The following is a 15,925-nucleotide window of genomic DNA, read 5'->3' as shown; positions in this document are numbered from 1 at the left end:
CAAATGGAAACATGGCGGAATAAAAAAAAGCAGCATGAAGCAAACAGCAGGGGGCGCAGTCTGCTTCGCCTGGTTTGATTACTGAAGATTTTCTTCACAGCTGATTTCAGGTGAGATTCGTCTTAAAATTCACTTAATTTATTTGACTTTTCTGAACACAAAAGACACCTGAAGTTCTTTAGCAGAGAGAAGAAAACCTGCCTCAGCTGAAGCCGCGCAGTCAGTCGCTGCGTCTACCTGAGGAACTAAAACAAGTTTCAACAGAAAACCAGAAAATACAGTCCAGACTCTACAGAAGGGATGAAAGAGTCCCGTTGTTAATTTGTTATAAAAAAAGAGAAAAAGCTGAAGAAAAAGAAACTCCTTAAGAAATCGTATCATGAACTCAGTGAATCGTTAAATCACCATGGAAACGACAGAAACACCAGAAAACCACGTAGTTCTCATGTTGAGCCACTAGTCGGTGCTGTTGATCCTTTTAGTGATGAAACTATGGAGAACATGAACAGTGGAGAGTGGAGAGCACGGACGTTCGTATGGACGGAACACCCAGTTGGACTGTTGTTACCGTGTGGTTGTTTCTGCTGTTTCCGTGGAAACGAGGCCCCGGTTCTAAACTTTCTGAATGGAGATATCTGTCTTGAAACGACACTCTGCTCAGTGAGCGTGTCTCACAGCCGTACGCAGGAGCAAACCGCTGAAGAAAACCAGTCTGGAAGCCAGGCTGGACTCTGGTGAATTCAGCTCCCAACACGATCTGGCTTCAGCTCTGGGAGCGACGCAGCATTCCGCCGTGATGAATGAGTCGCAGGAAATCGTCTCCGCTTCCATTTGGGCGGTGATATATTTCAATGTGAGCTGCAGGCCATCGATTGAGCACAGGCACAATGCTTGATGGGAAAAGTAGGGTTCAAGTTAACGTGGAGGAATGAGCGGAGGGGAGCTGCTGACGGTGAAAGACGCCGGGGAACAGCGGCGCTACAGCCGTCAGACAGCAGGGAGCTGGACTCAGGAAAGCTTCACACTCACACACACCAATGGTGGAAGCTCCGCCCACTCAGAGCAGTGAGTAGCATGTGGACAGATGAGGAATCGAACATGTCACCTTCTGATTGAGAGTGGAACGCTCCGCCGAGCTGACTGTGTGAAGTGAATCTCCTGTGGGCTCAGGTTAGAATCTGTCTTCTGTGAAGGAACCGGCGTGTGGAAGCCGCCGTCCTCTGCCACTCTCTCCATGAAGCGGAGGCTAATTGTTCATTCAGGTTTTGCATAAGCAGACACATTAACACTCAGGAACATAATGAGACACGGCGGTTCACACTCACTCCCGTCTCTCGACGCTCCATTGAAGCACTCAAACTTTAAAAACAAGTTTGATTTCAAGAGTGGAAACAGAGAAACAGGCAGATTGTTCAGTTTTTAAAAGAACGATTCGACTTTTTTTTCATTAAGTTTTCTTTTTAATGTCCTGCTGAGAGTTAAACAGAAAATCTGCAGAAACTGAGCTTTGCACTTGCTAGCTTGACTCCTTCCACTGATGAATGATAAAGATCCGCTAATCTTAAAGCTAATGCTAACAGCAGATTCACTCTGCTGTCACAGGAACTGTCCGCTTTACGAAATGATGTGAACTCAATACCACAGTCCGAAGCTGTGCCAGGCTGTCCAAAGTGGAAGGAAGCATGTTTGATTTTCTGCTGTGGACCGTGGGGGCCTGGCCGGTCCGGGGCTGACCCTGATCCGTCCAGATCAACCAGTGTGTGAGGCGACTGTGTCATCAAAAACTACATCGTTTTCAGCTCTGCAACAATTCACAAAAGTTGCATTTCCTGCAGTTTCCACATAGACAGTGTTTTCAAACCTCGTTTCCATGGAGACGGAGTGTTTTCGGAACGTTGCCTGTTGACTTGGGAATGTTTCCGTGTTCAGAAGTGAAACAGAAACCCATTTGCTTCCAGGTGAAATGTGCTGACGCACCGTTAAAGAGGGGTGTACTGTACATAAACGTGCATCAAGAGCAGCGTGCCGGGAGTTTTCAGGCGGGTCTACGCTTCTGTTGGTGAGTCGTCCGGCTTCACACGGCGGCGCTGACGAAACCACGAAGCTGTTCCACCGACTTCTGCAACATGCATCACGTTGCCGTCAGTTTATGCCATCCAACTTCAAGCCATTTCCTTCTAATGGAACCCTAATTCCACCTTCATTCCACCCCGGCCGGTCCCAAAAGTAGTGGGTGGCGATTGTTTCCTGGCGCTGAGTGTGGCGTCCGCGCTCGCCAGCCTGGCCTGCCGCATCCAGAGACCAAGCGGCGAGGATGCGCTCAGCGGGAGCCCGGCGGCGGCGGCGGCAGATTTATTCAAGAGCTGTGAATATGCGATGGAGTTGGCGGGCTGCATATCAACGCGCTCGGCCGGGAAGCGACCGGCCGGCCGGCGGCGTCCACCGGGAGCTGCCTCTGGAGCATCGCCTGAGGCGAAGTCATGAAAGGAGACCGGCCAAGAGACGCTGCGGAAGTTTTTCTCATTCATGCCTACATCTCCACCTCTTTCAAGATAAAGCTTTCAAACTGTGACACGAACTCCATGTGTGTGTCTGCCGGTGAATACCGGAGGAGACGCCGCCGCCGCCGCTGCTCGGTCTTCAAATACATGATTTAGTCGGAGACGCAGGGATGAGCATGCTAACAGAGGCGTGCGTTAGCTAAAGGACAGTCACTGACCGTGGTTCCTGGTCTGCAACGTCCCGTTTCCACCGCAGTGTTTCAGGAGGACACATCAGATTGTGTGTTTTTTTTTTTTTTCCGAGAAAAGATTTGTGTTCGCACAACAACACTGCGACAAAGATGAGTTGTTGGCGATGAGTTCTGTTCACTTTTAAACCGATGCGGGACCATTATCTGGCACCTGGGAATCATTGCCGGGACTCAGCGGTACCCGTGTTCCATACTTTTGCGTGTCTATGTGGTGATAAATGTTCATTTGTTGCTGGCAAACAAGTTGCTCACAGCATGCTAGCAGTGCCGAATGCCGCTGATCTGAGGCTGGTTGATTCTCAGCCTTGAGAAAAATCTTGTTTTTAACCAGGAGCTTCCTATAAGATCAGAAGTATTCCCGCCACAGCGAGCCTAATCTGCATCGTCTGTCAAAAAGTCGCGCTGTGATTTAGAGCCCATCTATCAGCCACGCTGCTCTGTTGACTGAACGCTCGGCTGCTGGCGGCATTGCGCTCGTGGAGAAGAGCGGAGTGTTTGAGGAGATTTCTCCTCCGAACTAACCCAGCAGTGGACCACCACATTGCAGCTGGGGCCAGAGGTCAAAGTCCTGGCTGGGATTTGAACCCATGACCGTCTCGTTCTGTGTTTTCGCTGAGTCGTGGCGTAAACGGGCCTGACTGACGTGAGTCATCACGCGCCGCGGGAAGGAGGAGAAACTAGGATGTTGTGAACATTTTCACAGCCTTTCAGCACACGCTCATAATTCACTCGCTGGGAAACAATCAGACCAGCTGATTTAGCACCTGTGTTCGACAACACACTCCTCAGCATCTCATTAATTCTACATATTTGCAGCGGCGGTGAGGGAAACTCCATTTCCCCTTGTGAAAAAAAAAAAACAAAACAAGAAAATATTAAACCAATTTGTTTCTGAATAACACGACACCTTCTCATACAAGCCTCTTTTGCATATTCATTGCTTCCTTGCTTCTAATTATGTAATTAATGCTTCTTTTGCTGCAAATCGCAGTAATTATGGCTTTCCAGTACAGCTTCGGGGCTGTTTGGGAGTGAATTAGTGGCATCACCTTTTCCTGGGAGTTGACAGAACCGAGGCTGCGCAGCAGGTCTGGAGTGTGACTCTGTCCTGGCTTTATCTCGCTCCCGTGGCGCTGGCAGCGCCGCCTCGCCGCGCCGGGGCGTTCCCCCCGCCGCCGTCCAGATGGCCGCTACATCTGCAGCGCGGGGCGGCGTCACGGCGGCCGAGCGGCTGCGGTGAGCCGGCGGCTTCTTACCGTCCGGAGAAAAGCTGTTTGTCCTCCGTCACGTCCTGGAACAGACTCACAGAGCCGACCACCGTGTCCATCTGTTCTGGAGGCGTCAGGCTCGCCTTCGGTATTTCTGAGCTCCTGTGATGATACAGCGGCGCTGGCGTTGGTGCCGGGCCGTCGCGCCGCCGTCCTGTCCTGCACAGCGGCCTTGCACCATAACCCACAACACCCGCCGGGGATCTTTTGTGGTGTATTTCAGGTAAAACATTTGCCGCCCCGCAACACATTTACTGGATTATATGAGTGAAATGTTGAGGTTAAGAAACTTTCTGTCGGAGTTTTCAAGCCTCTCCCTTTGTTTGTTCCGTCTCATTTCGTCCATTTCTCCTCTCCCTCTTCTTCTCTGTTTCCTTGCGGGATGTAAACAGTGAGCGATATCGCCTCCAGCACTTCCTGTAGAGAACTGCAGTGACAGATGAGCACCAAACCGCCGCTGAGTGATTTTATCAAACAGCAATTCAGAACAAAAACAACAAAAACAACCATATGATGCATTGGCGCTTGAAATGTATCAACTGATTTCTCTCATTACCATCATCAATTACGTTGACTAATCAATGCAGCCCTTTATCACATTATCTCCAGATGTAATCCTGCTTTCCATGGATTAAATGGAATGAAATTGACAGAAAGTTGACCTCTGACCTGGGCTCCCTTTACATGGTATCCAGTCACTGAGAACTGGACTTGTTGAGAACGCTGGTTCTCCGTCTGCTTGCAGAAGGTGGAAGTGCTGCTCCTGCTCCTGCCCGCCGTGGCAGCAGTCAACAGCTCTCACCTTCATCCATGTGTTATTTTCTAAGTCGATGGAAATCAATGAGCTTTCGTGCTGAAATGACCAAATAAAGACTTAAAAAAAAAAAACTCTTCTGTTCCGGAGAGTAAAAGTGTGAAGTCTTGTTAGCTGCAACATGATGGCACAAAGCGAAGAGTCACGCTGTTATTTTCTTCCTCCTGACAGACGAACCTCATGTGGTCCAGGACTCGCAATTGATTTTTTTCCCTTTTCTTTCAGCGTATTGAACTCCAGCTCAGGGTTGGTTACGAGCGATTGTTTCCTCAGATGGAGAGACAAAAGCTCCGTTAGTTAACCCTGTGAGACCAGGAGCGCGATAAATAAACAGCCAGGGAGCTTTTTCCTGGAGGTGATGGGACATTTGCTTCTTCCCACAGTATACATCTGTCTAAATGACGCGAGCGAGAGATTGTTCATAAAGTGTCTTTAAAGGGAAAACACAGCTAGAGCGGCCACTCTGTTCATACAGCGAACACTCTCTTCTGATGCTGGAGTCTTTATTTCATCAGTTTAGTTCTTCAGAGGTTGATTAACTGATGTCCTTGAACACATCACGAGTCCCAATGATCCATTTATTATGTTCAGTTGAGGTTACATCAGTATAAGAGGAAGATGCTCTATAATCTGATGCTAGAGGAGGAAGATGCTCTATAATCTGATGTCAGAGGAGGAAGATGCTCTATAATCTGATATCAGAGGAGGAAGATGCTCTATAATCTGATATCAGAGGAGGAAGATGCTCTATAATCTGATATCAGAGGAGGAAGATGCTCTATAATCTGATGCTAGAGGAGGAAGATGCTCTATAATCTGATATCAGAGGAGGAAGATGCTCTATAATCTGATATCAGAGGAGGAAGATGCTCTATAATCTGATATCAGAGGAGGAAGATGCTCTATAATCTGATGCTAGAGGAGGAAGATGCTCTATAATCCGACTGTCCGTGTTGCGGTTGAACAGTGGGATTACAGGCTGTAGTTTGGACCAGTCTGTCTCAAAGCCTTCCTGTCTTGTCGCTGCAGAGCTCAGTCATTATAATCCCCTGATGGCAGGATGTTTTCACATCCAGATTGGTTTCCAGGCTGAAGAAACAAGACATTTCAGAACCAGAATCTCACCAGCGAACGGTTCAGAGTCAAACCGTGAGAAACTCCTATTAACTTGGCACAATTGTGCAGCTGGTGGCTTCCAGCAGCATGTCACGTCTGGGATGACGGCTGAACACGACAGCTCCTCCTGGCTCAAACTTTCACCTGTTGCTGGAAATTGTCATAAATCCCCAAAAGTTTGTGCGTAATCTGCTATTTTTCCACCTTCTGGGTAACATCCTGAAGCTTGAGTGGGTATTTTGCACTTTGCCGAGCAGCAAACAGAGTCTGCACACACCAACTGTTGTCAAACTTTTCCCCAGAAATCCACACGAGTCAACAAACTGGTGTGTGTGTGTGTGTGTGTGTGTGTGTGTGTGTGTGTGTGTGTGTGTGTGTGTGTGGGAGCTTCGAGGCTCGGCTCTCCTCCCATTGATTCACGGCTGTTAAGGAGCCTCGCCACTCCCATCATTCCACACTGGTGGAATTAAAGCCTGGCCGCTGCCCAGGTATCGACAGAAACTGTATTTCAGGGCTGATGATGTGGATGGAGATGATAGTTAAAGGCTGCAGTGATCCCTGCTGGATCATCAGACCCTGCTGGAACTGGTCAGGAGGACTCTTCAGGGCCAGCAAGGCCTATCTGCAATACCCTCTCAACACCAACACTCTGCTTTTCCTTTCTTTAATATAACAGGACTAATGAATCCAATCAACAGATGGTTGTGAAAGTTTAGAGTTCTGGACTCGGCTCAGATCAGTCCAGGACCGCTCAGAGTTCTGGACTCGGCTCAGATCAGTCCAGGACCGCTCAGAGTTCTGGACTCGGCTCGGGTCAGTCCAGGACCGCTCAGAGTTCTGGACTCGGCTCGGGTCAGTCCAGGACCGCTCAGAGTTCTGGACTCGGCTCGGGTCAGTCCAGGACCGCTCAGAGTTCTGGACTCGGCTCAGATCAGTCCAGGACCGCTCAGAGTTCTGGACTCGGCTCAGATCAGTCCAGGACCGCTCAGAGTTCTGGACTCGGCTCGGGTCAGTCCAGGACCGCTCAGAGTTCTGGACTCGGCTCAGGTCAGTCCAGGACCGCTCAGAGTTCTGGACTCGGCTCGGGTCAGTCCAGGACCGCTCAGAGTTCTGGACTCGGCTCGGGTCAGTCCAGGACCGCTCAGAGTTCTGGACTCGGCTCGGGTCAGTCCAGGACCGCTCAGAGTTCTGGACTCGGCTCAGATCAGTCCGGGACCGCTCAGAGTTCTGGACTCGGCTCAGATCAGTCCGGGACCGCTCAGAGTTCTGGACTCGGCTCGGGTCAGCTGCTCCACTCAGACCTTGTGGTTGCGGTTTAGCAGAAAGCTTCGGTCCACTCTGCGGTTCCAGGTGGGAATTCAGTCCTGAACAGTCATCCAGCGAGTGAAACAGCAAGCGAGTGTTGTTTGGAACCGGCGACAACCTTTCAAGCCCACACGGCTTTGTTTCTTTGTTGTTGCGGTTGGAATCCTTTCACCCGGACTACTTCTCCCTGGTACGTCGTCATTTGACATTTTGAAAGGACAAAGAATGAGATCATACCTGAAATCTTTTCCACTCGGCTCCGCGGTGGGTCAACGATCACGGCAAACAATGAGCGCGGAAAGCAGCTGGTTATTCAGCAAGGGAAGGACGCTCAGTAAATGATTTTAAAGAGGAAAAAGGTTCTGATGACTTTAGAAGATCGTAAACTCTTGAGTTTGTTCTGCATGATTAATCAATAATTGGTGGTTTGAGTGTTGGATCCGTGCTGTTTGCGCTGCTCTCTCTCCTTCTGGCCAGCTGGTGATTATTGGATTATAAAGGCAAAGTCTGCAGGAAACTTTAAAATAAACAGTTTATTAATGAAATGACATTTCCAGTGTGTTCCAGCCTGAGAGCGAACTCTGAACAAGAAATAGAGAATGAACGGAGCTCCAGCGTCAGCAGCAGAAACATGGCCGACAGCAGGATTCAGGCGGAACCGGTTCAGCCTGAAGTTCTTTCATGGATCAGACTGCCACACAGAAAAAAGTCAGCCTTCTCGAAAGCGTGACAGTTCTTGAACGAATGAGACTAGAAGAAATGAGAGTTGTAAAAAAAAATTACAGTTCTAGAAATAATGACAGTTCAAACAAAACATGACAGTTCCAGAAGGAAGGATGCCTCTAGAAAAAAATGTGTCAGTTCCAGAAAACTCTGAGAGTTCAAGAAAAGAATTACAGTCCTAGAAAAAGACTTATAGAAAAAAAAAATGATGACAGTTCTAGAGAGAATGATAGTCCCAGAAAAATGTTAGAGTTCTTGAAAAAAGAATGAAAGTTCTAGAAAAAGAATGACAGTGAACTGTTTTTCAAAGTAAAACTCAGTTCAGGCTCCTGGAAATTTAACTGTAGAATTTCAAAATAAAACTCTATCTTCTCTTTATTGCCTGGTGCTGGACCCCTGGTCTGGAACATTCCATGCTTCAGGAATCAGTGAAAGTTTTCAAAACATGTGAAGCTTCTGGAAGCTGAGAGGAGTGAGAGGAGTGAGAGGAGGGAGTTCTGACGGATTCCAGAAGGTCTTGAAATATCCTGCTGGAGCAGAACCTTCACTGTCCGAGGGTCTGAGATCCCCTCTGTCCACAAGGTCTGGACCTCCAGAGAACCTCAACCAATATCTACTCTCCTCCTCCTCCTCTCCTCCTCTCCTCCTCCCCTCCTCCTCTCCTCCTCTCCTCCTCTCCTCCTCCTCTCCTCCTCTCCTCCTCCTCCTCCTCCTCTCCTCCTCCTCTCCTCCTCTCCTCTCCTCCTCTCCTCCTCTCCTCCTCCTCCTCCTCTCCTCCTCCTCCTCCTCCTCCTCTCCTCCTCCTCTCCTCTCCTCCTCTCCTCCTCCTCCTCTCCTCCTCTCCTCCTCCTCTCCTCCTCTCCTCCTCTCCTCCTCCTCTCCTCCTCCTCTCCTCCTCTCCTCCTCCTCCTCCCTCCTCTCCTCTCCTCCTCTCCTCCTCTCCTCTCCTCCTCTCCTCCTCTCCTCCTCCTCCTCCTCTCCTCCTCTCCTCCTCCTCTCCTCCTCCTCCTCCTCCTCCTCTCCTCCTCCTCTCCTCCTCCTCTCCTCCTCCTCTCCTCCTCCTCTCCTCCTCTCCCTCTCCTCCTCCTCTCCTCCTCTCCTCCTCTCCTCCTCCTCTCCTCCTCCTCTCCTCTCCTCCTCCTCCTCCTCTCCTCCTCCTCTCCTCCTCTCCTCCTCTCCTCCTCTCCTCCTCCTCTCCTCCTCTCCTCTCCTCCTCCTCCTCCTCTCCTCTCCTCCTCCTCTCCTCCTCCTCCTCTCCTCCTCCTCTCCTCTCCTCCTCCTCTCCTCCTCCTCCTCCTCTCCTCCTCCTCCTCCTCCTCCTCCTCCTCTCCCCTCCTCTCCCCCCTCCTCTCCTCCTCCCCTCCTCTCCTCTCCTCTCCTCCTCTCCTCCTCTCCTCCTCTCCTCCTCCTCTCCTCCTCTCCTCTCCTCCTCCTCTCCTCCTCTCCTCTCCTCTCCTCCTCCTCTCCTCCTCTCCTCTCCTCCTCCTCTCCTCTCCTCCTCTCCTCCTCCTCTCCTCCTCTCCTCCTCCTCTCCTCCTCTCCTCCTCCTCTCCTCCTCTCCTCTCCTCCTCCTCTCCTCCTCTCCCCCCTCCTCTCCTCCTCCTCTCCTCCTCTCCCCCCTCCTCTCCTCCTCTCCTCCTCTCCTCCTCCTCTCCTCTCCTCCTCCTCTCCTCCTCTCCCCCCTCCTCTCCTCCTCCTCTCCTCCTCTCCTCCTCCTCTCCTCCTCTCCCCCCCTCCTCTCCTCCTCTCCTCCTCTCCTCCTCCTCTCCTCTCCTCCTCCTCCTCTCCTCCTCCTCTCCTCCTCTCCTCTCCTCCTCCTCTCCTCCTCTCCCCCCTCCTCTCCTCTCCTCCTCCTCTCCTCCTCTCCTCCTCTCCTCCTCCCCTCCTCTCCTCCTCTCCTCCTCCTCCTCTCCTCCTCTCCTCCTCTCCTCCTCTGATCTGATATAATCTGAGTGGTGGGTTTCAGGCTGTACCATGTAGAAAGGTGTTTGTGTCTCCTGGATGTTCACTCAGCTGCTCCTCTTCTGTCTTAATCTCATTCCATGAAGATATTGAGAGGAGGAAAAGCATGAAATGAAGAAGTGCATGTCCATTTCTGTTCCATCCGTTTCCTGATGGACTCTTATTAAGGAGAACAAACAGGCGCGAGGCCTGTTACGAGGCTCTTCCTCTGGGCTGGCGGAGTCGTCGGGTTTCCTGTGACGCTGATTGTTTGTCTGCTTCCAGCCGCTCATTCCGGTCTGCTCTCCTCCACAGCCACCCTGGGAACCCTGGAGTTCAGCCTGCACTACGACCAGGAGAACAACGCGCTGCACTGCACCATCAACAAGGCCAAGGTGAGCTTCAGCAGCGCCCCCCGCAGGCAGACTTCTTTACCACCCTTTATTCTACTTTGCAATGAGACGGTGAAATTTACAAAGTCCTGACAACAAACGGCTTCGCGCTGGTTTCAGCTGAGGAGTAAAGCCGTGGCGATGGCGGCGGTGGTGATGCTGCCATGGCGATGGCCGCCATCCTCGTAACGGCATTAAAGGGCAGCGCAGCGCCCGAGCAGCCGGCAGATCCACAATATGCTGCCGCCAGATTTAATTAGAGAAGCGCTAAAGAAGCATGTTTTTCTCCTGCCGTCCTACACGCTCTTCACACTTCCCACTGTTTTCCGTGAAGGAGATATTTCCATCCTCCCTCTTCCCACCGTCACTCCCAAACCATATTGCTCACAAGTGGAACCGTTTCATCCTCCCAGCGCTGGCTTTTCAGAGCTTCTTCCTGTTCCTCCAACGGGTGGAGGGATGAACTCTCCACCTGTTGAGTCGCTGAGCTGAAGGACTTCCTCCAGTCAACGTTCAAGAAACTGGAATTAAAACTAAAGATCCTCAGCAGAGCGTCTATTTATAGAAGAGAGTTCTTTATATAGAAGAGAGGCTGTTCTTCCTCTGACTGGGGGTGGATAGCAGGGGGGTAGATATCGAAGAGGGGGTAGAGCAGGATTGCTCTCGCACCACTAACCTGTCTCTCAGCGGTCTAATCCCAGCTCACAGTCACTATTAATGGGTGAACACTGTAACGCTTTGTGAGTTCTGCTTCACAGTGGCCACGTTTACATGGGCCCGGAAATCCTCCGGAAGGCGAAGCGGATTGTAAAGGTTCATATAAACACCCGAGTGGATCCGCTTCACTCGGAGCGGATTATATTTCAGATACGATTGTAGAGGCGGTCTATACCGATCGATAATCCACCTGAGTCTCAGATAAATACCCCCTGACAGCAGAGCATGCTATACGGGCATTGTTCTCTCTGCCATGTGTTCCCTCGTAAGTAGTGACGTGACAACGTGGGCAGCAAACAGGAAGGAGGAAAGTCAAAATCAAACAGGAGAACTGGACGGTGGTTGAGAAACACTTTTTAGATAAAAACCTTCAGAGAACAAACACTGGAGGAGAGATGGACGCAAATGGCTCAACAGCCAGTAGTTGAAAGAGCTCCGAGGCAGGCTGCTCGTGGACCGCCCGGCCGGTGTTATGGATTAACTGGTTCCCATGTTAGCGAGTGACGGTTTCCTGTAAACGCATGCTGCAAACAGCAGATGTTAAAATAAGACTCGCAAAATACTCTAAACTACTGTACTTTACTGTAACTGCAGAAAACCGACGTTCACTAGAACCTCTCCAAGTTTCAGTCGGGTTTTTGAAATCTGTTGGTCACAAGTTAACACGGACACCAGTTAATCTGAAGCATCGGCAGGCGGAGTGGAGCTCGGCAGCTGATGAGTGCTCGGCACCGGGACGTGACGCTGGGCGGGACCGGGCTCCGGCCGGAGGAACATTTGAGCAGACATCCAGCAGAAAACACTCTGCTCGGCTCTGAGGGCTGCTGGTTGTAGAGCTAAAGATTTGAACCTGAACATTCTATAGTTTGTTCACATGTCACAGGAGGCTGTATAATCCGCTTCACCCCGGGCCCTGGTAAATCAGGGTTGAATGTAGATTGCAAATTCAATCGGATTTTCAATCGGATCTAAAAGAACAGCCGTGTAAACTAAACTGGGTCCTTGAGAGGACGAGTATCGATGTTTAGGTAGATAGCAGGGTGGATAGATAAAGACTTACCTGGTTCCAGTCTAGGTTCTGGTTATCATTCTGTCATGGTGTTCTCCTCTCAGACTTCAGCTGCTGCTCAGTAAAGCACAGAAAAGCGTTTTTTCTCCTTGGAACATGGTGTGAAGACATCTCCACGGCTGAGTTTGTCTGTTGAGCCGCTCACTGAAGTTTCAGCAGCGACTCCAGCGGTCTGAGCCTGGATCAGCTCCTTAATGAGGATGCGATCAGGTTAACGGGAGAAGAATGGCAGAACCATGATGCTGAATAGCGAGGCCTGGTAAAAGGATTAGACTCTTGTTTCTCTACAGCAGTGACGGATCACATGCAGAAAGCCCTTATGATTATTCCCTGTTTGACATTTAGTCGGAGAAACAAATGTCAGTCATTGTAGAAAGGTCAGGGTCGACATTATTAAAACAAACAGAGGAGGTTAAAGACACGGCCGCAGGTCTGCCCAAGACTCCAGCATGGAGAAGACAGGAAATCACATGATCAGAAAATCAGCCAAACACTGTTCATCAAGGGTTTCAAATTCAGGGCAGCTTAACTCTGTGTCCATGAAATCAGTGTTCTGGTGGTGCTTCCTGGTTTTCCATGTTATAGGATTCAGAGGAGAACCAGAAAAATACAGAATAATGCAGCAGAAAAACAAGTTTAACTTTTAATAAAGGATGGATGGATGGTTGGGTGGATGGATGAATAAATGGATGGATGGATGGATGGATGGATGGATCACGAGTTGCTGTTGATCGGTGGATCACTGGATGATATCTGTTATGAGGAACTGAATACAAAGTGCAGAAGTCCATGTTTGATAATGTCGTGCTAAAAAAATCCCTCTCTCTCTCACACACACACACACACACACACACACACACACACACACACACACACACACACACACACACACACACACACACACACACACTACCTGTTGGCCTTCAATTAAGTCTTCCATCATCACCTTTCTCCTTTCCCCCTCTGCAGCTCTGTTATTACTCAGTCAATTATAGATCATTTCCAGTCACTCTGTGTGCTCCTCTTTTTTTTCTGAGTGCTCCGTGTGATTCAGGAAGAAGGAACGAGTAATTTGCTCTTTTTTTATGCTCATTACGGCAGACGCGGCGGCTGCGGCTTTATTTGTGTGGCTTGTTTTGCTCATCTGTTCCCTCATTAGCAGCTGCTTGTTCAGTACAGGGTGTTTTCATGAAACTCTCCTGGAAAGACCCAGGAGGCAGCAGCACTTCAGCGTCATGTTTACACCACAGCGTTTCACTGACAGCGATGCGTTTCTGACTTTCCCTTTAAAAGAAGTTCAGCATTGCCATGATGATGTTTTTGCGCTGAAAACGACCTAGCAGTTTGGGTAAAGTGAGTTATATAAACCAAAAAAAGTCTAAAGAAAACAAAAACGTTGATCAACGTTGGAGTTTAGTACTGTAATTACTATCACTACCAGTGTAATACTACTGTTTTAACAGATATGTTCATACTTTTGGTATTGATATTTTATTACTAGTAGTTTTATAACAACTTTCAATTTCACCATCACCAGTACTTATAGAGCTACTATTAACTACCATAACTAGCACTTTAATTACTATCACTGCTATTACTAGATTACTGCGATTACTACAATAAGTATTGTTATTGCTGTTACTACTAATAGTAACTGCTATTAGCCTATAAAATAGCCTGAACAGGCCGAATTTGTGTTTACAAAATGTTTCCTGCAACAGTTTCTTCTTTATTGCATTTTATCACTGTACATTCTGTGGTGGAATAGAGACACCTAGTGGTCAGAGATGGCATATGCTGAAATCTTTACGGCCTACAGACGCTACGCACTGCGCTGTGTGTACTGTCGGCAGGGAGGCTGTCGAGGGTGACGTAGCGTCGCCTCAGATGGAGGTGACGTGGTTTGAGCTAACATGTAGCCTTCGTGTATCGTTAGTGTATGGAGGACCATTGAAGCTTTATTATCAGTATTCAGTATCGACAAGAGGCCAAAGGTCAGCACTCACACTCAACCTCACCTGGGGGGCCGGCCTCATGGGGGTCTGGCGTCTCGGAGGGTCCGGCCTCATGAGGGCCCAGCTTCACAGAGGGGGTTGGACCTCGTGGGCCGGTCTGGCCTGATGAGGGTCTGTCCTCGCCGTGCTTTAGTGCAGCTGTAGCTTTATCCGGTGAATAGCGGAGCTCTTCCCATCACCGCCTCGTTGGTGGTGAGGTGGCGTTGCGTCCCTCCTCACCTGCTGCAGTCTGGCCTTTCACACGCCGCGCCCACACGGCTACCGCGGCGTGCTAACACCGTCACGCTGCCTCCGCTCCTCCAGCCGCCTTTCCTGTTCCACGGTTTTGTGTCAGTTTATCATTTGTGTGAAGCGGCTCGTCTCCGTCTGAACCCTCGCCTGAAAGCGAGAGAAACAACCGAAAGAACTCAGAGAGACGCTTTATTTTCTTTGACTTTCCAGCTGGTCATTTGTCAGCGCGGAATATTGATGAAAACGTCCAGCGCCGGTTCCCAGAAGGCCGATCGGAGACGATGAGGCCGCCGGCTGCTGTGTCAGAGCTGCAGCAAAATCAATCCAGATTCATATCTTCACATTTAATTCTGCTGCTGCCAAGCTTCAGACGGCGAGCATCTCGCAGATAAGCGATAAATAACCAGAGTGATTAGCCCGCTCAAGCCGTTTGTTTGGGGGCTTTTCTGGGCTTTTGTTTAGCAGACGTGCTGTCGAGTCCGACCGTCATCAATTAGAGGAACATTCTGAGAAATTTCCCTTCTTGTAGCACAGAAATGCTTTCAGAAAATGAGACCATGTTGAATTTAAGACAAATAGAGTCGGAAGGCAGCTAGCTTAGCCTAGCATGCATGAAAATAATGGATTAAGTACCGTATTGGCCCGAATATAAGACGACTCCGATTATAACACGACCCCTATTTTTCAAAGATCATTTTGTGAAAAAAAAAAAAAAATACTGAAGACAGGTCAATCATAAAACAACTTTTTATTTTACAATTACTATACACTCAAAACTCACAACTGAGATAACATTTCACGAGATATGAAATGAAAAAATATTACTACAGTATTGAATAAATATATTCTCTTTCTCAAAATAAGAAACAATAAGTAACAAATAAGAACCTCAAGGGGTCCAAACTGCATAAATGATGTAAATAACTGTCCAGGTCCTTCAGCTGAATCAGGCTCTGGTGGTGGACATTCCGTCTGTCCGTCTTTCAGAGACGTATTCACTCTCCCTTCTATCAGTCTCTCTGAAGCGTCTCTCAGGACCAGGAAAGCTTTTCTCATAGCGTTAGCATCTGTAGTGTTTTTTCTGTGCTCTCCAATAAGAACGAGGCTCTGCTCCACCAGACCTCCTGGCGGCTTGGCAGTAGTTTGATGACTCTGCTGCGTTGATCACCATCAGTTTAAAGTTGGTATCATAACTTCTCCTCTGTTGTTGCTCAGTTGTCCAGCGTTCAGCCCCTTTGTTCCAGATGATCCGCCATTTTTCATCAGATCATTTGATCTCATTTCATCGCTCCACTCGCTCTCTGCTCAGTGATACTTTGGCTCCATCTAGTGGCGCGGATGCGTATTGACCATCTACCGTAAGTCCGCGATTATAACACCACCCCACTTTTGAGGACAGAATTTCTTGAAAAAAACATCGTCTTATATTCGGGCCAATACGGTAGATCATTAAGTAGCTTGAATTTGAATTTCAGTTTTTATTCTTTATTGTTGCTAGTTTGATGCCAGCCGATGCTAGTTTGATGCCAGTTGGTACTGTGTCCGTTTCATGCTCTCCTAATCACAGTTTAATGCTAGTTTG

At 49.1% G+C, this 15,925-nt stretch overlaps 1 protein-coding gene across 1 annotated transcript in view; it reads left to right on the top strand.

Annotated features, from left to right (window-relative positions):
- doc2b (double C2-like domains, beta) overlaps nt 1-15,925 on the top strand; it is a 111,269-nt gene that overhangs the window by 55,568 nt on the left and 39,776 nt on the right. Inside the window, exon 2 of the mRNA XM_030100351.1 lies at nt 10,235-10,314. Coding sequence (XP_029956211.1) covers nt 10,235-10,314 — 80 coding nt within the window. The remainder of the gene's footprint in view (nt 1-10,234; nt 10,315-15,925) is intronic.

The sequence above is a fragment of the Salarias fasciatus genome, chromosome 10 (genome assembly GCF_902148845.1).
Source record: "Salarias fasciatus chromosome 10, fSalaFa1.1, whole genome shotgun sequence".
NCBI lineage: Eukaryota > Metazoa > Chordata > Actinopteri > Blenniiformes > Blenniidae > Salarias > Salarias fasciatus.
Note: the sequence above shows the minus strand (reverse complement) of the source record. Positions and strands in the feature narration are given on the sequence as shown.